General features: G+C 50.4%; 1 protein-coding gene across 1 annotated transcript; it reads left to right on the top strand.

Annotated features, from left to right (window-relative positions):
- Positions 1-1,369: 1,369 nt before the first annotated feature.
- EEF1D (eukaryotic translation elongation factor 1 delta) lies at positions 1,370-24,692 on the top strand. The gene is given in 9 exon segments (XM_014523388.2): positions 1,370-2,131; positions 2,133-2,657; positions 5,698-5,856; positions 7,814-7,885; positions 18,823-18,922; positions 19,155-19,258; positions 20,986-21,258; positions 23,405-23,599; positions 24,596-24,692. Coding segments are annotated over 9 exon segments (2,229 nt in total). The 3' UTR covers positions 24,635-24,692.
- The last annotated feature ends 145 nt before the right edge of the window (positions 24,693-24,837 follow it).

Here is a 24,837-nt window from a genome sequence, read left to right as displayed (position 1 = left end):
GCTCTTCCCATATTATGTTGGATAATTTAGGTATCCTGGAAGCTAAATTTGACTTAATTCAGCATGTCTTGTGCTCTAAATAGCCATAACAAGACGGCGTACGCAAAGCAAATGCCATATTCTACTTTCTTTGTATAGGACGTTTTCCCTAAAATATATGTTAAGCAAAAAAACCCTTAAATTGTTAGCATTGGTCCCTTTTTATTAAGAAGCAGTTGGTTTTAAACTGAAATCCAGTAACTGTCAGAGTTGGGTTCAACATATTTAAGCTTCCCATGTGCATCCCAAAAGCCAGTGAATTGTTGTCCTAATAAATAACTTTAGTCCAGTCTATCAGTAGCCTCGCACACTGAGGGAAAGGGGATCTTTCAGTTAAATCTCTCACTGAGAGATGTTTTTAATATAAAAGGGCCCATAAACCTGCTTCATCTCCGATAACCTTGTACAGATTTGGAAATAATCTCCATATGCTCTAAAAATTCTGGTGTCACAGCAGCAGTTCACAATACATGGTATATCCTACATGAAGCAATGGCTTTAAGGTCTTTTAAGCCTTCCAAAAATACCCATTTAAGATCATCTAGTCTGTATGTTGCAGGGGTGTAGGTTGTAGCCGTGTTGGTCTAAGGACATAGGCAGACAAGGTTCCTTGGGTGAATTTGATATCTTTTATTAGACCAACCCAAATGGTTGGAGAAGAGTTATTAAGCAAGCTTTCGGGTTCAAAAACCCTTGGTCAGGCTCAGGAAGTTTCAGCAGTTGGTGTGCGCTTGGCACTTGACAGATGGCAATTTGGGAAAAATACTCTTTCCTAGACAGGAGGGTACTTGTGCCTGAAAGCTTGCAAATAATTGTTTTTGCAAACATCTAGTTGATCTAATAAAAGATATCACCTCTGCCAGCAGTTCATTAGCCTCTAGACCAATACGACTATAACCTGGATACCTTTCTTAGACAGTAAAACTCTGAAAATAAAATGATTGTTTAGTCTAAGCTGATAATTGTGCTTTAAATTATGAACCATATAGGGCTCGTGGCTTTTATGTCTTGAGGGCTTACTACAGCTATAGTATGGCAGGAATAAACCTGGAAGTAGATGATTAAAAAGGTAGGTGAGGGAGGAGTGAAAATCTAGTCCGTTTTGCATTTGGATTAAACACACACACAGAGCTCAGTTCCTTCATGCAAAAATGTTTATGCAAAAGGAAATTAAATAATATGGGGGACCATTTCTCAGTACATGAATCCTGATCTTGGGGTGGCTTATTTAGATCACTGTCAGGCTTCAAATCTAGTGCATGTCGTTGGCTTTAGTTACAATGCGACTACATGATTGTGCTTGTCTTTTAATGCTGCCGCTCTTCGGAAGATGAGGACGAGGAACCTCCCGTACCCAGCCGAAAAGGTCTGGGTGGACAAGCACAAGTATGACGAAGCAGAGCGTCTGCACTACGAACGAGAAGCAACGCTGGCAGCCTCAGCCCCAGAAAGATGCCCGGAAGTGGAAGTAGAGGTGGAGGCGGTGAATGGGGTGTGCCATGAAGATTCGGCGGAGAGCGACTTGAAAGGAGACCTGAAAAGAGCCAGAAATGGGAAGAAGCAAAAGAAAAGGAAGCGCTCGCCAAAAGCAAAGGGCTCTGTCTCCAAGGTAGACTTTGTGCTGACGGGTCTATTAGCCGATCGCGTGTGGTTCGAGAAGCCTTTCTTTGATCGTGCCGAAAACGCGTACAGAAAGAAACTCGCGGATGACTTCAGCCAGGCGGCTTCGGAGACGGAGCTGGCTGTTGAGCCGTCCGCGTTGGCGCCCTGGGCAGAGGCTGTCCAGGAAGTTTCTACAGGCAGGAGAAACCTGGCCGCCTTGCACTGCACCCATGGCAGCCTGATTGCTTGTCATCACATCATTCAGGACATCTGGATCAACAAGTTTGACTTTGATGATGCCGAGAAAGCGTTTGTTGAAAGGTCTCAGTCTTTTGTTCCTCCGCACTTCCTAGACCTCCGATCGAACAGCGGCACTAGTAACGCGGGGCAAAGAACGCCAGACGAAGGCTACGTTACAGCCCTGCCTACCCCTGCCACGCCAGGCCTGCCTGCAGATGTGGCTCCAGCTGCCTCTTTCGTCAGCCACCTCTGCCTCTTTCGTCAGCCACTTACCCAGTCCTGGACACCAGTCCGTAAAAGGGAAGCCGCTGATGTCGAGCCTGCAAGCTTTGATGTCGGAGGTGTGGCTGGAGAAACCGCTTTACGACGATGCCGAGAAGTGCTTCTACGAGAACATGTTTGATGGGCATCCTCCTGGAAAAGTGAGGCCGCAGGAACAGGGCCGCCCGGAGGCCTTGAAGCAGAGCCGGAAGGATAAGAAAAGCGGTAGCATTGGGAAACGAGCAGGGGTCAAACGCGTGGAGATCATCGCCGCCAACTCTTCCCTTCCTAGAGATGCCAAACAACCTTCCCCAACCCGGTTCCTGCTGCATGAGGACAGCGAGTCTTTGTGGCTTAATAAACCCGCCTACGACAGCGCCGAGGCACGATACTATGTGTCCGAGGCCTCGAGAATGGCGAGCAAAGAGGAGGAAGCCCGGGTCCATAAGTGCACGCTACCCAAACCGTCTCGACCTGCGCCCGGTGCCTCAAGCTCGCCCGCAACAGAAATTAAGTAGGAAAAGCTTGTTCTGGGGTAACATTTCCAACTCAAAACTGCTGGGCCAGGATGGAAAGCATGTGCAGATAGAGGAGATGGGGAGGGGTCAAAGGTCCCCCTTAACCTAGACAGGCCGTGCTTTTTGGGCAGGGAGACTGAGGAGACGATTCCTTTGTGAAGTAATTCAGCTTTGTGATGAGTTGCTATAGCTAATCCCCTCAGTGCCCGTGGGAGCTAGGTAGGTACTAGCCTTTGATAGATGGGCTCCGAGATGTCAGCCAGCTTGGTTGAGGTTTCGGAGAGCTGGAAGTCAAGGGGGGATATGATAAAATCATCATTTTATTATTAAAACTCATAGATTTCATAGACGTTAGGGCTGGAAGGGACCTCGGAAGATCATTGAATCCAGCCCCCTGCCCCAGGGCACGAAGTCAGCTGGGGACAAATTATTGGGTTAGGAGCACTTGGCCCTGGGTCCCGTGCGCTGGCCCTCATCCACTTGCCCAATTCCACCTTGCTCTGCAAGCTGAACAGTGGAGATGCAGCCCTTTATCTTTCTTGGGTTGCTAAACTGAGTTTTAGGCAGTTTGCTGTATAGCTGTTCTTGGGGATAGCGGGGGAAGGCCCACCTTTGCCTTTGCTTGACTCCTAAAAAATATCACAGCCCCCTTCACAAGAGGAGGACCTGGCCTCGGGTGTCTTGGACATTTGTTGCTGACCTCCACCCAAGAGATGGCTACGTTTCGGTGGCTCTACGTGTGTTCGGTCTGTCGAGGAGCATCGAGTCTTAGACTCGATGCTTCACGCTGGAGGTAACAGGCAATCCCTCTGCGTGGCTGTGGGGGGCGCTGGCTTTGCCCAGCTGTTAAGTCATTTTATCCGAAAGCTGTTCAACATGGAGATCAAAAGGCATCTGCTGTGCAAATAAAAACAGGGTCAGGGAAGGGAAAGGCATGTAAAAATGAAGGCAGTTAGTCCTGGACAGAGTCTAATTATAATACAGGTTTCCCTCGCCAGCCACAGTTTTGAGTATCCACGCTTAATATTCCAGATACCATTTTGGCTACCACGGTATACAGCTTTGAGTGGCCACCTGCTCTGTCAAGGCTCAGGAACCCCAACCCCAGTGGTTGGTGAGGGAAACCTGTAGTCGACTTCTATTTAAAGGCTGGAAATATTTAAAAGTCCTTTGTTTTAGATGAGTGCAGAACAGCATTTCAGCTCCCCACCCCATTCTCTACTTGACTTTTACATCATTGTGAGTTTCTTGTTTAACCTGAAACTCTTCTTAATTTCCTGGGCCGTGTTGCTCTCTGACTTGGAGCTGGTCAGCGCGCTCATCCAGGGGCCAATACGTAGACTTTGCTTTGTAGCTCTCAGGTAGGAGTCAGCTTAGCGGTGCTAAATTATTCAGAGCATAGATCTCTTGGAAGGGAAATCTGATCCTGAGGAGTCCTGCTGTTTGAATAGTTTCCCTCGGGCTGGATGAAACAAGAAAAGGTGCATCTGGACATCTCTTACCCATGAAATAAAGTCTTTGTGTCGGTACAAAAGGTGCAATGTCCGATGCAGTATCCTGTGCACAGCTAGGATTGTGCTTGGTTCCTGAAGGTATGTGAATCTGGACAGTATTTCAGAGGAGCCTTGCGGAGGCAACGCGAATGTTGGAAAGGGATGATAGAATACGGTAGCGGTGTCTTTAGATTGCTTCCGCTTTTCCCGAGCAGGTGGGTGTTGGGACAGATGTTTGTACAGCTGTACAGTGCAAAGCACAAGTCAGTCGCCTGGAGTTTTTGAGCGGAGGATTGTGCAGCCTGCCAGAAAACCTAACGGCATTAGAATAGAATCGATGCCCCTTGCGTTGGCTGCCACTCCTTAGTTGTTGCCTTCCTGTTAATGCAGCCAGATGCCGACGCTTCACTGAGACGCTCCTGTGAATCCTTTTTTCTTCCTGCCTTCACCTGATCTGCCCTCTCTCTTGAGATTAACTGCCCTCTTGCAGTCCACCTGCAGTGGGCCCTGTATCCTCCACTGGCATATAAAACAGCCTTTGAAAGCGGTTTAATGGTGTCATTGCAAATTAACCCTTTTGCCCCCGAATTCATTGTTTCCATGTGCAAAATAGTGGATTAGCCTCTTGTCACAGCCATGTTAAGGCATCCTGCTACCCCTCTGGGAACCAGTCGAGTTGGGAGTGTGGGTGACTTGAAAAGTGCTAGGGGGAAGCTTTCCCTAGCAGCATAAACTTAATTTCTAAATGGCCGCAGGGTCATTGCATAGATACCTGACTGCGCTGTCTTTGTGATTTGGAACGAGGCTTTCAGCTGGCATCCCCTTTGCTAGGGTCGTGCGGGGTCCTGTTGTGGGGTTCCCGGTCAGGATGGGGCCGTGTGGCTCTGTATCATGCTCAGCAAGGTCCTGCCCAGAACTGGGCTTGCATTGCCCACGGGAGGGTGTCAGCATAGTTGGAGCCAGCATGGTTCTGGTTCACAAGCGGGCAGGGTTGCAGTGGGTTGATGGGAGTATGCTGAAGAGTTAGGTGTTAGACTTGCTCCCCATAATGCATTTGGATAAAACACAGTGGTAATGTGGCTTGTACCCCATAGAGAAGGGGTGCGGTATTGTTCTCTGTACTTGGTATTGTCCGCAGCACAAGTTGTGCTTAGTCTCCTGCCTTCACTTCACGCCCAAGTCTGCACGGGTGTCTTAGGCCAGTGGTCTCTGAGCGTGGGCCGAGGGAGCTGTGACAAATAACACAGTTTAAACACTTGTGTTGCCTGATTTGTGTCTAGCGTGATCCTGGTGAAGCTGCTGTTTTCATGGGAGGGAAGGGCAGACTAACGTGTCCGGTCTCTGCTTCATGCTGTTACTAAATGCAGGTCAGATCAGGCAGATGGGAAGGTGATTAGATTGTCCTGCTTTCCTAATAGGATCCCATTTGCTTAAAGCTTTTCACCAGAGAGGAAGCGGCTGTGCAGAAATGTATTGCCCTGTGGGAAGCGGGGAAATAGGGCCGTTCTCAACTAACTGGATGCTAACCACTGCCTTCCCATATTCCCACGTCTTCATTTTGTCCCATCTCTCTCTGCAGAGAAATGGCAGCCAACTTCCTCATGCATGAGAAGATCTGGTTTGATAAGTACAAGTATGACGATGCTGAGCGGAGATACTACGAGCAGATTAACGGACCGGTTGCCAGCTCTTCATGCCAGCAGGTAAGACAGCGAGGGAGTTATTTCTGCAGGGTGGTGGAGTCCGAGATTAGCCTGTAAAGAATGACCCTTCGTAGCTGTATGTGTGTCTAAAGGCCAGGCAGCAATGATTTTGGAAGGGATTTTCCTCTTGGACTCTCCCAGCCAGCCTCCATGTTCCCTCTTGTTCTGTGGACGGCAAAGAATTGCTAGAGGGACCCTCCTGCGTTAACAGAAGGTGCAGTTTATGAATCCCTGGGTTCAAAACTCAGTGACCTGTGGTACATCTGAAGGAAACGTGCCCTTATCCAGTGAGTGACTATAGGGAGCAGAAGTGGAGAGTTAACGGCTTACAACCCATTGCCTCTTCCACTCCTCGGATGTGTTATAGGCACCAAGTGGGATCTGTGTGTTCATAGTAGGCAATTTGCATTCCAGCTTGAAAATTGGAGATCAGGCATGGTGGTGCCGTGGGATGCTAGGCCAGGAATTGGCATACGTGAGTGAAACTTGTAATTCTCACGATGACACTCACCTGTTCTGTCAAGGCTCAGGAATAACCAGCCTTCTGTTTGCAAGGCAGGGCTGGAAATTGGGTGGCCCCAGGCAGCACAGGGATGGTAGAGCACCAGGGACACCAAACTGCATTCCCTTTCCAGCAGGCCCCAGGGTGAGACAGTCCTCTGACAAACAGCAGTGATGAGCACGGGGGCAGGAGGGTGGGAATCAAACACTAATCCCAGCATGAAGTAGCCCGCGGAGCTTTCGCTTCCCTTCCTGTGCAATCTGCTCTCTCAATTAGATCAGTGTGTAGATGGCAGCAAGGCAATGACCCCTTCTTAAAACACAAAGGACTGTTAACTGCATATGGGTTTAATTATGTGGAAAGCTGCTTGAAACATTAAATGGCTGTTTTGCAACTAGCAGGGTAGGGCGTATAAACAAAGCTTATTGCTTTAATAGTAGCTTCCAGGCATGTTCTGCTGCCTTTCTGCTGGCTTCACTGGCATAGTGGTAGCACCTGCTCTCTGCAGCATTTGTTTAGAGTTGATGTTCCTACAATAGATGTGCAAAGCCCTGAGGCCGTGGGTGAAGCATGAACCTCTGTCACCTGTGGTAGGGAGGGAAAGGTCAAATTATTACATGGCTCATGGGGAACTTTTAGGGGAGGTGAGACTCTGCCTGCAAGAAGTGACATGAAATCCAGCTGTCTGGCAGAAAACCTGAATGCTTCACAGCACTCTCCCCCCAGAAGGAAAAGTATCTGCAAACTTCATAACATTTGTCTTGAGTCTGGAAGTGTGCAGATCTCCTCCTCACCTGCGCTGACCCAAGATTATCTGTGTCCTGCATGAAATGAGTTTGGGGGTCTTTGTCCGCTTCCAGTGGGAAGAGGTCCACAATGGAGAACCCGCTGCTTTATAATAATTGGTGCCCTTGGTGGTGGCCTCAGAGTCCAGTAGGTTGGATGCAGCTGAGTTTCCAGCATAGGAGCAGACTCAGCATCTAAGCGGGGAAAATCTGTTCTGTCGCTGCCTGGGCAGAACTAGAAGACTTCTGTCGCTAGGGCTGTCAGTGTGACGCCTTGCGCTTGCGTGGCATTCACAGATAAATTTAAGGGAAATGGCTTGCCTGACCAGAGCTCTAAGGGTGTGCTACTGTAATCCCAGCCTCCTTTCCAAATGGCAGCTGAGCCAACCTGTCAGTCATGTTAGGGAGAAGCAAATAGCTGGTGGGCGCTCAAACTTTGGACAGAAGCCATAGTCTGACAGGACCCAAAAATAAGCTGCAGCCATTGCAGTCCGTAGTTGGCAGGACCATAGTCTTGGTTCTCAGCTGATGTTTCTCACAGGTGGCTTTTCAAACTCGGTTGATGGTTGCACAGAATTCAGCCTTTCCCCCCTTTCTGTAACTGCCCTCAGCAATTTATCATGTCTCGTATTTTTTAAAAGAATCTTGGTTCTTTCTGCACTGTTTGCAGGAGAACGGAGCCAGCACGATCCTACGTGACATTGCCAGAGCCAGGGAGAATATCCAGAAGTCACTGGCCGGAGTGAGTACCCAAGCTCTCTCACCAGCTGGCTACCTGCAATCATTTTTAGTTGTGGTGCATCTCAGAGCTCCATAGATTGTGTGGCTTCTTGTTTTGAGTGAAAGGGGACAGACGAGGTGTGCAGTGCTGTGTACCACCAGCCCAGCTCCATCTTACCAAGAACACTTCCTTATTAACCAGAAATGCATGCTGCTTTTGCTCACCATACCACAATGCCTTGACAATCAAAAGCTAAGGGGATCAGGGTGAAATGTCAGTGATTTCTTCAACAGCTTTGCATTTCTTTCCTTTCCTTGGGGCGGAACGATTTTCCTACCAGCCTAAACTAATACATAATGGCCTAGTGTTGGAACAGCCCTGCAGGGCGAGCCCAGAGACAATAGCACTTTGTCAGCTGGGGCATGATGTTATCCTGGGGTACACTGAGCTGCCACCTCCTCTTTCCTGTTTGCTTTCAGTTTAGGGTATGTGCAAAGAAAATTGGCATCTTTCTTTTGCTGCTTCCGGGGACTTTGGCATGGCTATTAGCTTTGACTCTGAACACGCGTTAAAATGGCTTTGGAAATCTTGCCTTCTCCTGGAGTCATTTTGCTGCATATGTACAATCAATGTGTTGCAAGGCTGCTGTCTAGTTTTAAGCACTGTGATTATTCGGACGGAAACTTTTAGATCCTGGACCTGGCTTGTCAGGGAAAGGAAGGGTAGTCTTGAGAGGGTAGGAAATGAAGGCTCTCCCCAAAGCAATCTGTGTGCCCGTTTCATCTGGAAAGCAGGGCTGAAAATGTCAGCTACAAACAGGGTGCATCTACATGTTCATTAATGTGCTTTTGCTAATGCGCATTAAATTTAGTACCTCCATTGTGAGGTACTAGAAAAAGTGTCTGGCTTGCTAGGCCAATATGCTCTCTGAGTATAGTAATTCCTCTGGTGGAAGGAAGCTGGCTATTTATATAGAACATAAAATTATGTCTCTTAGCAGATTAATTACAGCCCATGTATCTTGAGCAGGTGGGATGGGTGCAATTGCTTTTCTCTTGGTCCCCACCTCATGTCTTCTGTTTTGTAACTTCCCTTTCAGCCACAGGCTTCAGTGATGCAGGAATTGAGACCCACCTGTGCACCCTCTTTGAGCCACCCTGCACTCAACTGGCATTTGTAAAGCCAGCAGGCACAATAGGAAGTGAAAATGTGGTGGTGTGTTTGCTTTCTAAGTTGGTCTTGGAAGCAAGTTGTGGGTGTGGGAATTAGGAAAAAGGGGAACAAAGAGGATGCTAACATTGGTTTGAAGTCCTAATGAAGAAGGGGGTACCTAGGGAAAAATGTATTGCCATCGACTGAAGTGCTGCTGCTGGGCCCTTCTTTGGTAAAGCGTGTTGGACACTCCAGTCGCTAGCAGGGGTGGGGTGGGAGGGGGTTCTGACTCGAATAACTAGTAAGTATTTAATGTGCTCAGGTTTTCCATACAAATGTTGAGACCCAAGTCAAACATCCATGTTGGATTGAAAGGTCCTGGGCTGTGAAGAACTCACTCAGCAACCTGGACAAGATTGGAGTGTCTTCCAGATAGGAATAAGGAGTTGAATTGAGGCTGCTTTTGTGATGGAGATCAATTGCCCCTTCTCAAGCACCCTGAATTGTATCTCTCTTGCCTCCGTACCCCTTGCTGGTCATAGGGCTGGACACACAACCTTGAGTCCAACCTTGCCTGATAAGTGGAACTTGCAGCTCTGCTTGAAGGGCAGTTGAATATCCTGATATTCAGGATGTTGATTCTTCTGATTCTGGTTGGTCCTGTGTTTGATGTTCTCTGTGGAAATCTCAGTGTTTGGGATTTTAGAGCTACTCTAGTTAGAAAGACCTCAGGCAGTGGGAATCTCTGGGAGGACTCCCAAAGCCTGGGCTTAGAGCCTGAGAGTCCTGCAGGGAAGACAGCGAGGGGTGCAAAACACACTTGGAAAAAGAGATTGCACTATAGCACTCGCCGGGCATGTCTACACACGCGCATTTACCGTGCAGTAACTGAAGTTACTGCGCAGTATGGGCACACATCTACATGTGCATGCCTGTACTGCACAGTAAATATGGTGACTTATGCCAACTTGAGTATAAACTTGATACCCGCAGGATGCAGGTATCAAATTTACACCGGATTAGTTACTGCACAGTAACGCACATGTAAATGCCTTTATTGTGCAGTAACACTGTGTGTTGTGGACTAACTGAGGGCTAGCTTTAGTCCTAAGTTAGTCCTTACACAGCACTGATGCATTTTAACATCTGCACGTGTAGATGCTGGCCTATTCCCACTTACTGCGCAGTAATTTAGCGTGCAGTAAATTTATGCCGGCATAAATGCACATGGTGACACGGCCACTGACAAGAGGAAGGCTCCGTGTAATCTCACCACACAGCTGCTCCAGAGGCTCCATATAACACGGCAAACCTCCCAGCTGTGTAACACTTATCCAACCAGCTTTGTGGCGTTGATGACCTCTTCCTCCCGCTTACTTGGGGTCTGGTATTGATCTCACCCTGCCTTGGTTCGTAAGAGCTCTAGAGCAGGCAGGGCAGCGGCATTTGTACTGCAAAGCACTTGTGCATTCACGGTGTATCCTAAGGAGCATCAGTAGCTGCTAGCCACCTTCTTTGCTGGGGCACAGACTAAGGAGTATGAATTATAGGCTTTTTGCTCTCAGGTACTTGGAAAGAGAAACTAGGTTGAAATATCAGAGTCCCTGCTTTCACTTCTGCTTCGGAAACCTCGTTATTAATGGATGGCTGCTGTAAGGATGTGTGATATACTGCTGCATAGCCCGATCTGTAGATTTACTTTGGGTTTTTGTGCTTGGTATCTGAGAGATTCTTCCTCCTTCACCCCTAAAAGTGTGAGACTTGTACACGGAAGTAGAGTCATCCTTGCTGTAGCTAAGGACAGATAGAAAAAGAGAAAATTCTTCCTTCTTCCTAGCTCTCTCTGGTTGCGTTTCATGGATCTGCAGTTTGGCATTGCTGCCTATTAACATTTTGAGGCAAAACTTGCAAGGATTCGTGGCTAATAGAGCAGATCTCCTGAAAGGCGGTTTAAAGAAAAAAGAAGCTGATGCCAGAAACATTTGCACATACCTTTCATTCTGCTTTGCATGGTCATCTCTGCCACATAACCATCCATTTCAGCCTCTTGGTGTGATACTAACGTGTTTTCCTCTTGCATCCTTTTAATGTGTGTGTGCAATGGCACATGACAGCTAGCGTGTATGGAGTCCTGAATAGTGCAAGAGATTTGACAGAGGGCTGCAGTACCTTGCATGAGGTTGGATACGTCCTGACTGAGCTTGGAACAGAGTCCTGCGCTAGTCCCTTCTCTGTAGGGCGGGCTCTGGACTGGCACACTGAGGCCCTCTGCTCTATTCCCTGCTCTGCCTTGGGCCTCCTTTATGACACTGGACAAATCGCTGCTTCTGTCTGTACAGGTATCCCCCCCTCGCAAGAGCACTCAGAAATACGAGCGAGGTAGGCAGGGAATCGGGCTGGAATCGGATACGGCTGGGTTAGGCTGCCCTCCTTTGAGTGAATGCCTGGCCTAGTTCTTACACTTCTCCATTGCACAGCTTACACAAACCTGGACTGTTCCTAGAGCTTGGAGGCTCCCCAGTATTCGGGGAGCAAGCACCAGGTCCTGGGTTTGCGCCATCCAGCTGGGTCAGACATACCGTGGGGAGAAACTCGGGTCAAGACTGCTGCAGTGGATTTTAAGCCGCAGCGTTTCCATTCTCCACTAGCTGGTGCTGCTCGCTCTTCTTTCTGAGTTCTGAGACAATTGGGGAGCTCCCAGCCCTTTCCCATACTTGCACCCTTTTGCGCAGTGGCTCATGAATTAGGTAGAGTATTGAGGTATCTTGGAATACTGTCTGGCCACAGAGTGCCTGTAGCATAGCTGCTGCCTTTGCTCCCCACCTTTTAGGATTACCTATGTCTGTGCAGTTACAACTGTTCATAAATGGACAGTTGTGCAACACCAAAGATGGCCCGGTTACACTCCTGGATTGCCTGTGTGTTTCTCAGGGTAATACCAAGTGAGTCTCTGGTTTTGAGATGCACAGAACTGTTTAGGATCTCATTTTCCATCTTAATTTTGCATGTTTGTACTTGCAGTCTGGTTTCCTGCCTGGCTTTCCCCTGCTGCAGCAGCCAGAGCCTGCAAGCAGAGGGCCACCACACTGTCCCTGTTCTTGGGATTGTGAGCAGAGGGGGTGTTTTATCCAGCAAGATGTCTCCTAAACTCCTTAGCATTTGCACCGGAATATACTTTTGAAGCTAGGAGGAGCCAGAAGTTAAGGAGTCTGTGGTGCAGCTAATGGACTGGATTCTGCGTTTCTGCAGACACAAACAGGCTGACCTCCCGTGGTTTCACTTGCCTGGAGGATGGTGCCTATGCGGTACGTGGGGCGTCTGCCGGATGTCTGCCTTGCAAAATTTTAATAGGCAAACAACAGCGCTGTCTAGCGCGTTTATCCCGGGCGCTGCTCAGATGAAGACCATTAAACTCGCTGAACATTAAGGTTTAGCCATCTTAAACATTGCAGAAAGCCAGCCATAAAATACTGGGCCTGCTGTGACCCAAGTGGAAGGTGCTGTGGGAACCAAAACCTTTCTGTTTCAGCATCTTATCTAAGCTGAATTCACCAGCCCTTGGGTTTTTTCATGTTCAGCTTTCTCTTGGCATCTAGTCAAAAGAGAGAGAAAGAACACTTGATTTTACATGAGACCAGAAGTACTTTAGATAATTAGCAGGCATTGTCCCTAAAAATCTGGAACGTCCCCTTTTCTGGGAAGCTAGTGGTTGGGGGCAATACGTATTGTTGGACCAACTGAATATAGTTGAGAGGTGGTTAGACAAGCTTTTGGGCACAATGTGCCCTTCGGCAGCTTGGGGAAGGAAGCCAAAGCTGAGAACCATGAAACAGTGACTTGAGTAAGTCCATTATGGAAATGAGACTACTCAGTTAAAGAAGTAGAAGTGGGTTTTAAAATGCAAACTGCCCATCAGCCTCACAACAGCCACTTCCTTCTGGTTTCTGGATCCCTGCAGAGCGATCACTTAACAGAAACAGGAGCCCGCAGAGGTGCTGCTTCTGTCTCGGTTGCTTGGTCCTGGACTTGGAGGTAGCTGCGCCCGGTCCCTTCCACACACGTAGCCCACCACCCCTGCTCTGGAAAGCAAAATCAGTCTCCCTGGTGATTAGACTGCTCCGAGTGCTGTGGCTTCCCATTCCCAGCCTTGTAGTGAATCCCTTTCTTTTTAGATGCTACAAATGGGGGGGAGAGTGCACAGATTCATAGAAAATGAGGGTGTGAAGGGGCCTCAGGAGGTCACATCTAGTCCAACTCCCTGCTCCAAGCAGGACCAGCCCCAACTACATCATCCCAGACAAGGCTTTGTCTACCTGGGTCTTAAAAACCTGCAAGGATGAAGAGTCCATCACCTCTCCAGGAAGCCTGTTCCTGTGCTTCAGCACCCTCCTAGTGTTAATTTTTCCATGTGTCCAACCTCAACTTCCCTTGCTGCAGCTTGAGCCCATTGTTCCTTGTCCTGTCATCTGCTCCCACTGAGACCAGCCCAGCTCCATCCTCTTTGCACCCCCCTGCGGGGAGCTGAAGGCTGCTGTTCAATCCCCCTCGGTCTTCACTTCTGCAGACTCAATCAGCCCAGTTCCCTCAGCCTCTCCTCACCAGTCCTGTCCCCCAGCCCCACAACCATTTTCATTGCCCTCCGTTGGACTCTCTCCAATGTGTCCACATCCTTTCTGTAGTGGGGCCCACAGCTGGACACAGGACTCCAGATGTGGCCTCCCCAGTGCTGAATAGAGGGAAGAATCACTGCCCTCGATCTGCCGGCAGCGCTCCTACCAATGCTGCCTGGGATGCCGTTAGCTTTCCTGGCACCAAGGGCACACTGCTGGGTATTGTTCAGCTTCTTGTCCCCTGTCCCCCCAGCCTTTTCTGCAGAGCTGCTGCCCAGCCCATCACCCCCAGCCTGCCCCGGTGCCTGGGATTGCTCCTCCTCAGTGCAGGACTTTGCACTTGTCCTTGCTGAACCTCAGGAGATTTCTTTTGGTCCAGTCCTCCAATTTGTCAAGGTCCCTTGACCCTCCAGCATATCTACTACTCCCCCCAGCTTGGTGTCATCTGCAGACTTGCTGAGGGTGCATCCATCCCAGCCACTTTTCAGGACGTGCCATTTGGGTAGGCCATACGGCGTACTAAATGTCAACAATGTTCTAGTGACAACTCTGAATTTACGTATGGGGGAGCAGAAATGAATTTGCCGTGTGTGAAGCACTGGGTTTAAAAGCTCAGGTCCTTAATGAGTTCCCTAGAATGAACCTACTTTTTGATGTTTTTACACTGCCTTGAGAAATGTTAGTTCCTTAGTGCATTGCTCGTGTGTGTGTGTGTGCACGCGCACATGCATATACATGCTGCATGCATGCAAGCATGTGTGCACGTGAGTGGCTTTTTAATTTGGGGACAGGCCTGTTAGAAGTTGCTCTAGCATTAAAGAGGTGTATAGCTGGGCACACGTCTGTTGGCATGAAGCAGCCATGCTCTAGCATACAGCACCATCGGGTTACAGAACATTGGCAGCAGGGGTTTGTGTAAGTTAAATCATCGGAATCTGCAACCTCAAGACTCCTCTTGGATGCTCCATAGTCTCGATATTTTTTAGACTGTGGTTGCCCTTCAGTAAGGACCATGCATGTAAATTTTGGCATTTCAAAGTCCTGTTTAAGCTGTCGGTGCTGATGTGTATCTAAACCTTTTTGGATTGGGTATTTTTTTTTTCTTCCTGCCCTACTCTCTCGTCTCAGTAGGTTTTCCCCCCAAGAGGCCTGCTGGAGCTGTGTTGCAATAGCTGGATAGTTCTGCTAGGAAGACGGGAAGTGAAATAATTTCCAGTGCTATCATAAGGCTCCAGATTTAACTGCTTGAGGTGAAGGGGCAAGCTCTGCCCTGTTGATTTTTCTTGTCCCAAGTGCTCATGATCAACTGCACTTCAGTGGCTTGTGTTTGATTCCTGTCTCTAAGGGGTTTTTTAGTACCCGTAAGAGAGAGGGATGTCTTTATGTGATTCAGGCATACGGATCTGGCGCCTGACGTGAATTCTGCAGCAGATTTCACTGCCACAGAGCACATGAGGAGGCAGCTCCCAGGAAAGATGTGGCATCCATGACTTGAGCTCACTTCACAGAACAACTACCATGAAAGCGCTTTCAGAGAGAGAGAGAGAGAGAAGGGATTCAACACTTCTTTTAAGCCTTGCCATGTCAATGCGCTCGCTAGACTCAAGTGGTTGACCTTTGAGGGGTTTGTGGGGTCTCACGCAGGGCTTAGAATATCAATTTATTTTGAACGGAAAGTTCTTGCCTGTTAATGGAGCAGTTGCTGTCCCCTCTGCTCAGCTGAGCCAGCCAGCTTTCCGCTTTCAAATGTCCATACAGCTAAAACACTTTGTGTATCTCGTGCTCACCTGGCCAGGTTTGTATTCCCTTGTGCCTCTGACTTGAGCAGGGGGAAGGCAGTTGGGTCCCAATAATGTGCAGAAGACTGTTTTTATTCACTTATTTCATTAAGCCAGCTGCCTGCTCTTTGGGCCTAGTGTTGGAAGAGTTCGAGGCACTCTGGTTTTGCTAAGGTTTACCTTGCAAGCCTTCTGGCCCACTGAGCAATAGTTGAGATGCCCTGGTAAGAGGGGTTTGTATTAGAAAAGGACTTGATACTCTCTCTGGCTTTCCTATTTTTATTAGCAATTAAAGCATTCCCAGCACCAGGGAGCGTGCGGGAGGAACGCAGCAGACCCGCAGTGGTCAGCAATTAGCCAGTTGCGTAGTGCAACTTTCCTTGTGCCGAGTTAATGAGTTGTTTCGCTTGTCTATGAATGCTCTTGTCTGTGCTCCAGTGGATTTAGTTGCAGGTCAGGAGCCAGGAACTCAGAGCTGATCCTGGCTGCCACTGATCGCGTGTGCGACTTTGAAGAAGTCCACTCGCATCTCTACTTTGTCTTCCTGTCAGCAAAGTGGAGATGCCTCCCTGACCTCCAGGAGACCATCAGAAGGCAGGGCAGATAGACTAACCAAAAGTTAGATATCTGGAGAGAGAGAGAGAGCACAAGCTTTATGAACACAAGTTCGTTGTACCTGATGCCGTGAAAAGACAGCACGGAGAAGAGCATCCGGTGGTTGGGTAGGTGGGAAGGCAGGGGGAGGAGGCAGACGAGCAAAGAAGCCCTGGGAGCAGAGAGGTCGCAAGCTAATCTCGGTATTGGGATAAGATCCCTGTTTAAACCTCACTGAACACAGCCCAGTCTGCGGATGGTTTCTTGTTCCAGTTTCCTGTGCAAACTGGTTTTTACATTTTTTTTTTTTTTTTTTTCTTCTGCCTGAGAACAGCACGCAGGCTCACAGCAGTGTGGGGCTGGAAGGGACCTCACGTGGTCGTCGGCAGTGCGGAGGTCAGCGATGCAGCATCCAGGGAGGTTCAGGTGTTTTCTCCCAGGCTTTTGTGTCTTTCTGCAGCTGATGTCAGATCACTGTTCATTCATCCTCACGTGCAGAGATCGCCGTGTCTGTCCGATGTAGACAGCAGACAGGCACCGTAAGCCAGGGGTGGCGTGTATGACTCTGGTAGAGCTGCAGGTGAATGAGCCTTGGGTGTTGTCCCCCTTGTTGTTTGGCCCAGTGATGATGTGGGGGCACAGCAGGCATGACAGTTAATTACCTGCCTTGCATAGTGCTCAGAAAATGCCAGGCACTGTGTAATGTATCCATCCCGAGCATTTGTATAACGCACTCCCGTTCATTTTTCCACATGGGAAAAGGCCTGGAGGCCCAGTGTTAATCAGGGGCAGGGGCAGGGTCTCTTGTTCTCTCCCGCAGTGCTTGGGTGAGCTAAGCAGAAAGCAGAGCTCACGCTTAGTACAGGGATTCACAAGCAGGCAGTATTAGCACGGGTTGCACCTACACTGATTCACAAGATAAACCCAGAGGTTTCAAACAGGAATTGACGTGATCAGAAACCCTCTGGTCTGTTGTGGTCTTTCGGAGCGATTTGCGCTGAAGAATTGTTCTGTTACTTCCCCGCGGTCAAACAACAAGTGAAGCAGAAGAGCTGGCGTTTCCTGAGTGAGGCCCTGAGTCTAATGAGGGGGACCTTGAGCCTAACGAGGTTGAGAACCACTGCCTTAGATCTGGTGTATTCCTAGCACGGCAATTCAGGAGGCTTTACGGCGGGGCTGTGTTCCTGCCCTGCCCAGTTTGGTGTTTGCGGTTCATAGGATGGTGTGTTTGGCCAAGGAGGCTGAGAATGGTTTTCCCGCATGCACACACCTGCCCCAGCACGAGCAATATGCTTTCAGCCCTTTCCACGTCTTGTGTCTGCTAAACACTCCCAAACCTTCCCCCCCCCTTTCCAGCACAAGACGGGTCTGGATAGCCACAAAGAAGCGTCACCCGCCCGCCGCAAGAGGCAGTCAGGCCGCCCAACTGTAAGTCTCCGTGCAGATGGATGAAACCCGGTTGTGTGTGCAGGGAAGAGCAGCTCGTGTTTGGACTAGACCAGCATGCGTTCTTGTGATGCCTTGGCACGGTGCACTTAGCAGCTCTCTGCTGTCTGTCCGTAGGCAGGTGGTCAGAGCATGTGGCTAAAGTACCAAAGGTTCACCGAGGGGGGCAGCTGCACACCTGAGCTCGAGAGCACGCAGCCACGTCTGCGGGATTAGTGCTTTTTATGCGACTTGGCTTCTGGCACTTGTGCCAACTTGCTGCCCCTTGTTACCATTCAGGAGTCGGGTGTTTCCCTGAAATACCTGCCTGCTAGCCCTTGCACCTTGGAGCGTGTTGGTAAGTCGTAGCTTCTGGCCCAGTTTCTTGGCTTCCTCCAAAGTGAGCGCCTGTGTTTGTGTTCTAGCTGGAAGGGACTGTCTGAAAGAGAGAGTGCTCTTCTCTGCCCCTGCCTTCCCCCAAGAGTGAGCATGCTGCCTTGACAGTAATCCAACCTTCTCTGACCCCTGCCAGGCATAGATGCTTGTGGGGTCTAGGCTACGGCAGGGCCATCCCAGGGGCTGAAAGCACTCGGTCCTACCAGGCCCTCCACAGTGTCCTGGACACAACTCTAGGCAGGGGTATTGCAGAATGAGGGGTGTTTTCCCTGCTACCCACACTCCTTTTGCCACCGTTGAGCTCTGAATGGAGACACCGATCCTTGAAAGCGACACCCCAATGAGCGTGGTGCTCTCCGGACTTGTAAACTTCAGTATTAGCAAATCCAAACGGAGTTTAACGACTGGTTTTATTTTCTGTCCTTGCCTAAGCAGAGGCACAGATAATGGCTTATGAAAAATGCATATCTGTTAAACCCAGCTGCTTTGAAAATGGTACCAAAATATGAAATACCTTCTTCCTCCAGCTCTTGTCAGCTTAAATTGTTTTAAGGGAAGCATTAGGTAGTGGCCAGGGCAGGGACTGGGGGAGAAAATCTCTTGGGGTCCCTTGGTTTGAATCGCTCTCCCCCCATGACTTGCTGTCTGATTTTTTGGGGGAGTCGGTTCAGTGCTTTGCACCTCAGTTTCCGTGTCTCTAACACAAGACAGTCTGCCTTGCCCACGGGAATGTTTCCAGGTAGCTGATCGCTGTAAAATGCTTCGAAAGATGCTCAAGTGACATGTTAACATAGTTCCAGCCCGACTCGGCTCCACCTGGAGCTGGTGAAGTGCAGTTCGCAACTTGGTACTTACCTGGGTCGTCTGTTGCCATTAAAAAGCTCGAGAAGAGAAGTGCCAGTTCTTTGTCTCCGGTGTCATGCCTGCCCCCGGGCACACGAGTCAGAGAACTGCGAGCATGTGACCGGGCTCCATTTTTTCACTCCGTTTTTCCTTGTTGCAGAGTGCAAGCACAACCTCTGCCGCTGGCCCCAGCGGTGACCAAAGTGAGCTCATCTCCCGGATTTCCAGCCTGGAGTTGGAAAACAGAAACCTTCGCAGCGGTAAGTGAGGGCGGCTTCCGACGAGAGCACGCGTCTGATTCGGGCTGACAGCAGTGCATGCGTCCTCTGTGCTACCAGCTGGAGCCTCGCAGATGATGGTGGCTTTACTAACACTGCAGGGAGGATCACCCTGTGGGTGAAGGAGTGCACTTTGGGTTGAAAGCAAACTCATCCTGTCCTGACCAAAGCATCAGAGCTTGACCCAGTAAAACGGTCTTTCTCTCCTCTCTAGTTGTTGCAGATCTCCAGCACGCTATCTCCAAGCTGGAAAGTCGCCTGAGCACCCTAGAAAGAAGCTCTACTTCTCACCAGTCCTCAGCACCACTACCAACCCAGGTAAACCCCACCTCTGGGTGCCTGCAAGGTGCCAGCTCCATTTAGAGTCCTTCAGGCCACTGAAGGGAAAGGGGAATGCTTGCAGAGGGATCATGAGGCATGGACAGCAAAACCCTCCTTAGCTGCACTTGCAATGGCACAGGCAGGGCAGGGGTATTCCTGCTCTAAAGCCCACTCAGGGGGATGAATAGGGTGGATTCCCATCTGGAGTAAAACAGCGTAGGTGCATCAAAACCTGTGAAGCTAATGCAGGTGACTACCCTGGCATGTATAAATAGGAATATGCTATGAAATCCCAAAGTTTCTCGGTACGTACTGAATATATAGCAAGTAGCACTGCAGAAGATAGGCAGAGGGGGTGTTTCCACAGCCCTTCTCATTGTATTGTACTCTAAGCAGTGGAAGACAGGCTCGTTTGCTTGCCACAGATCTGCCTGCTGTGCAGGTGGGCAGTTGATCCTTATCCCAGGGTGTCCAAGATGTGGCCTGTGAGCTGGACCTGGCGCATGGAGTGCTGGTGCTGCCCCTAGGTTGCAAGTTGACCCACCTATGATGCATGCCAGACTGCCCCATGCGCTGGGCCCGGGACATGTGCTGCACATGGCTGCATGCTGGATCCAGCACTTGCTTGGAATAAGCTTCAGGAGGTATGAAGAGCTGAGCAGAGGTGGAAGGACATATCTATAAAAGTAACAAGCACTAATAAGGTGCCAGAAGCTAAGCTGGCTGTTCCCACACTAATGAGCTTTCACATTAAATTGCCTTAAAAACTGCTCTTAACGTTGAAATCAGTGGGACCTGGCGAGTGTCTAGTGCCGCCTGCTCGACCTGCTGCAGACACTGTACATGGCTTGTGCTGTGTCTTTTCCCTCATCAGGGACAGCATCTCTGGGAGCTGTGTCTTGCCCCTGTCTGTTCACCTTTGCTCCAGGTTGTAGGATGCATCAAACTAACTGTCCCACTCTGTAGAGTACAAAAATTCTTATGTCGCTCCCAAAGACACAGCAATGGAGCCTCTTCTAGTAATGCCTGACATCACAGCATGCGACTGAGGCAGCCTGTGACTCGTTATGAGTGAACAGTGCTCTTGGTGCCAAGAAGGCTACCGGCATCCTGGGCTGCATTGGTAGGAGCGCTGCCAGCAGATGGAGGGCAGTGATCCTTCCCCTCTATTCAGCACTGGGGAGGCCACATCTGGAGTCCTGTGTCCAGCTGTGGCCCCCACTACAGAAAGGATGTGGACACATTGGAGAGAGTCCAGAGGAGGGCAACGGAAATGGTTGTGGGGCTGGGGGACAGGACTGGTGAGGAGAGGCTGAGGGAACTGGGCTGGTTGAGTCAGGAGAAGAGAATACCAAGGGGGATTGAATAGCAGCCTTCACCTCCCTGCAGGGGGGCTGCAAAGAGGATGGAGCTGGACTGGTCTCAGTGGGGGCAGATGACAGAAGGAGCAATGGGCTCAGGCTGCAGCAAGGGAAGTTGAGGTCGGATACTAGGAAAAACTCTCTCAAAAGGTGGGTGGTAAAACACTGGAACAGGTTACCCAGAGAGGCTGTGGACTCCATGGAGGTGTTTAAGACCCAGGTAGACAAAGCCTTGGCTGGGATGATGTAGTTGGGGCTGGTCCTGCTTGGAGCAGGGGGTTGGACTAGATGTGAAGGGACGAGCGTTTTTGTGGCTTTGCTTCGCACCTCGACTTTCCTCTCCTCCCACCCTGCTCCCCACAGCATGTCACCCCCATGAAGAAGGTGGAACCACTGTCTGTTTCCTCCAAGAAAGTGGAGCTGCCTTCTGCACTACCTGCAAGGAAAACTGCTGAGCCCGCTGCTGCTGATGAGGATGAGGACGACGATGACATCGACCTCTTTGGCAGCGATGATGAAGAGGAAGACCAGGAGGCTGCCATGGTCCGGGAAGAGCGACTGCGTCAGTATGCAGAAAAGAAATCCAAGAAGCCGGGCCTCATTGCCAAGTCTTCCATCCTCCTGGATGTCAAGCCTGTAAGCGCATCCTTACACAGCAGATGTTTTGGCCCCAAAACAGGGTGCTCATACTGAAGCTGTTAGTGACGTTGTGGGAATCGGGGTATTACGGGTGGGCAGCAGCTGCCGAGCAGAGATGGTCTGGCTCACCGAATTGCAGGGTGATTGTAGCACGATGGGATCTGTTGCCGATGGGAGCTGCTGCTGCTCTGTTGTAAAGGTGGCAGTCGGAGATCATGTGGCTGCCCCATGGGCTACACATCCTGCTCTGGACTATTGCTCTTCTCTTGAAGAGCTAACTGGCACCTGCTGGAGCAGAAGCTGATAAATACCCTGAATATGGGCACAAACCAATGGTCCGTCAAGCAGAGACTCTACCATCGTAGATATGCGAGCAGGAGAGTGTCTTACCACGTATGTGCTGCTGAAAGGTAGATTTGGGGAGCTGAGGCCCTGCGGGGGAGAAGTGTCCCTCCAAGAACAGGGTCCTCAAAGTTACAGCGCTGACCTGCTGCAGTTTTGGTCTTGCTTCTTGCGTAGTCCTACCCTGGAGACGATTCCTCTGGGGGAAGACTCCACTTGGCCTGGCTCTGGGCAAAGGAAAGGGTTGGCAGAGACGAGATGAGCTGGCAGGAGGTCCGGAAGTCATCTGCTTCAGCAGTTCTCAACCTGTGGGTCATGACCCAAAAGCGGGTCGCAAGAATATATGAAAGGGTCACGAACAAACTTGAAAAATGGATTCTCCTTTAAAGGAGAAAAACGTGGGGAACTGTGTCTTGTCCCTTGCAGGCTGGTGGAGTCCCTGCAAAGGGCTGCTTGGGGCTTCCCCATGCCCCACACACCCACACCCTACCCCACACATGGGGGACTGTGGGTTGGGAGTGAGGGGCATTGGGTTGGGGCTAGCCCCTGATGTTTTACAAGTGGGTTTTGGTACAAAAAAGGTTGAGAACCACTAATCCAGTTCACCCCCCTGCTGGAGACGGGGTCAGCCCTATCCAAACCATCCCGTTCAAGTCCTTATGCAGCACAACTACAGGGTATATTGCCCAAAGGCATCAGAAGGGCACTGTAACCTGCCGGGGTAAAGCAGGAGGATGAGGGTTGTTCGTCTGCTGCAAGGATTGTTAAAATGAACTTGAGAGATGCAAGGGAGAGGGCCCCACCTCCCATCTCCCCCACGTCAGTCCATACCAGTTTGACCACGGGGTAAAATTCCTTCTTGATCCCAAATACGGCATTGGTCTGACCCTGAGCAGAGGCGCGAGCCCCTCTAGCTGTCCTAGCCCCAGCAGGGGCGTTGGCACAGCCCGGTCTCTATCCCAGTCTGGGCTGCAGCAGCACCCAGCACCTCCTGAGCAAGGCAAGAAAACAAAGCCTCCCTCCACTGCATGTAGCAACAGGAGGGGAAAAGATTCCTTCCCAGCCAGCAAAAATCCCAGAAGCCTGGGGAAAAACCCAGCAGCCTCCGCTCTGCAACCCAGGGACAGCAAGCAGAACTGGGACCCTCGGGTGGAAAGGCCCGAGGATCAGCGTGGGTGGGCACGGGGGGCACCTGAGCTTTGCTCTCCCTCAAACTGCGTGGGATTCGTCACAAGGATGGTAGTGCCACCTGGCGTGCTGCGGCACCGTGGCAATGCCTGCGCTACAACTGTAACGGCAAACGGGGAAGCCGCTCGGCCAGAGCCCTGCCCAGCACGCCAGCACCGTGGTGCAAGCAGAGCTGACGCTTTCATTTGGCAGCCTCGTTCTCTGCCGGGTCCTGTGGAGTCCAGTCTCCCGTCTCTTGGCTGCTTCCCAGCTCGGAGCCCTTTGCAATGCCCTTGTTGCCGAGTCTGTGCAGACTTGAAGCGCGCGTCGCCATGCCCATATCTGCGGTGGAGGAGCAGGCTTCTCCAGCTGGCTCATTCTGGGTCACCTAGCAGGGAAGCAGAGGCTGGCTGTGAACTCAGCTCAAGTTTGTAGGGAGGCTGAGGTTGCGCCTCAGTTGCAAACCACAGTAATGCCCAAGTTCTTCTAACTTCACTGTCACTTGAATCGACGGTAGCAAGTTCAGGGTGGCCAGCCCAGGTTACAGTTTTGCCAGTGTGGGTATGCCGTGTGTCCCAAGTCAGCCTCGGAGCTGTGGGTAAGCCTGCTCGGTTCTCTGTGTTTGCCTTTTCAGTGGGATGACGAAACGGACATGGCGAAAATGGAGGAGTGCGTGCGCTCCGTTCAGATGGACGGCCTGGTGTGGGGAGCCTCCAAGCTGGTGCCGGTCGGCTACGGCATTAAGAAGCTCCAGATCCAGTGTGTGGTGGAAGATGACAAGGTTGGGACAGACATACTGGAGGAGGAGATCACCAAGTTTGAAGACTATGTAAGTTAAGCCGTGGGCCAGGCCTCCAGGAGATTGTTTGGCCCCTGCCACGTGTTTGTGGCATATTCCCATTCTGCAAGATTTACATTTTCATTTAGAAAGAACGGAGGTTTTTGGCCCCCTTGATTGCAGAGCACTCTTCCTCCAGCTCTTCATGGGGGCCCAGCCCTGTGCCACCTTGTTCATCAGGTCACCCCCTGCTCTTAGAATAGCGGCTGAATCCAAAGGGTCAGTTTTCACGATTAATTGGTGCAGTTCCTGATTGTTCGAGACTGCTGGAAACAGCTGCTCTGGGACCAGTGGGCTCCCTCGTTGTTCCCAGTGGGACATTAGCTGTAAAGTTTTAATTGTGACGTTTAAATTGCTGACCGCTTTGGCCGAAGGGGTGGGGGCGAAGTTCCTAGCAGAGGTGAGCGGGGAAGGGAAGGAACCGTGCTGCAAACAGGAAACGTAAGCAGGTAGGGACGCGGGAAGGAGCCAGAGGGCAGAAACGAGCCATTTTCCCACTGGGCGATAGGGCACTGACAAATCAAATCAGTCTGCTTTGTAAAGTCCGTCTCTGACCTGCGGTCTTTGTGAAATCATCACCATTTAACATCCCTGGGGGTCTTCTGTGGCCAGAAGGGAGCGTGCATCACCCCCAGCTTGCAGCCTGGCCCGGGACTCTTCTCAGTAGTGAGGACGCGCTCCTTTCTACAGAATGCATTGGGCGACTGTTTTGATTTATAAACTTTTTGTGTTGGGAACCGTTGCCTTTTATCCGCTTGCGCGGTATCTGGCAGCTCTGGAGCTAATGATCCTGTCCATAGTCTTAGGATACGCCCCTTTCCAGGGCAGGTAAATTCCTGACTCGGTGAAGGCGAAACAGAGTTCTGTTGGGAGCATTTTGGACGATTCGATTAAGACGCGTGCCGTCCGTTCGGCATTCACCCCGGCCAGCTTGCTTTCTGCCCGCCTGCTCTCGGGTCTCCATCAGCGTTTCTTGTTGTGTTGCAGGTCCAGAGCGTCGACATTGCTGCTTTCAACAAGATCTAAGAGCAAACCTTTATCCTTTCTGAAACCGGCACGAATAAAGATCAAGGTTTCGAGTGCAGATGGTGTGGGTGTGTTTCCTTGTGCGAGAAGGTGCCGGCATCACAGCGGTCCTCTGAAACCTCACAGAAGCCAGAGGAAGCAGCTGTGGCATATACAAAAAGCAGATATTTGTGTCCCGTAGCTCCATTTTAATTCTCTATTTC

Source organism: Alligator sinensis, unplaced genomic scaffold (assembly GCF_000455745.1).
Source record: "Alligator sinensis unplaced genomic scaffold, ASM45574v1 scaffold1054_1, whole genome shotgun sequence".
NCBI classification, from domain to species: Eukaryota; Metazoa; Chordata; order Crocodylia; family Alligatoridae; genus Alligator; species Alligator sinensis.
This window is presented reverse-complemented; position numbering and strand designations above follow the sequence as displayed.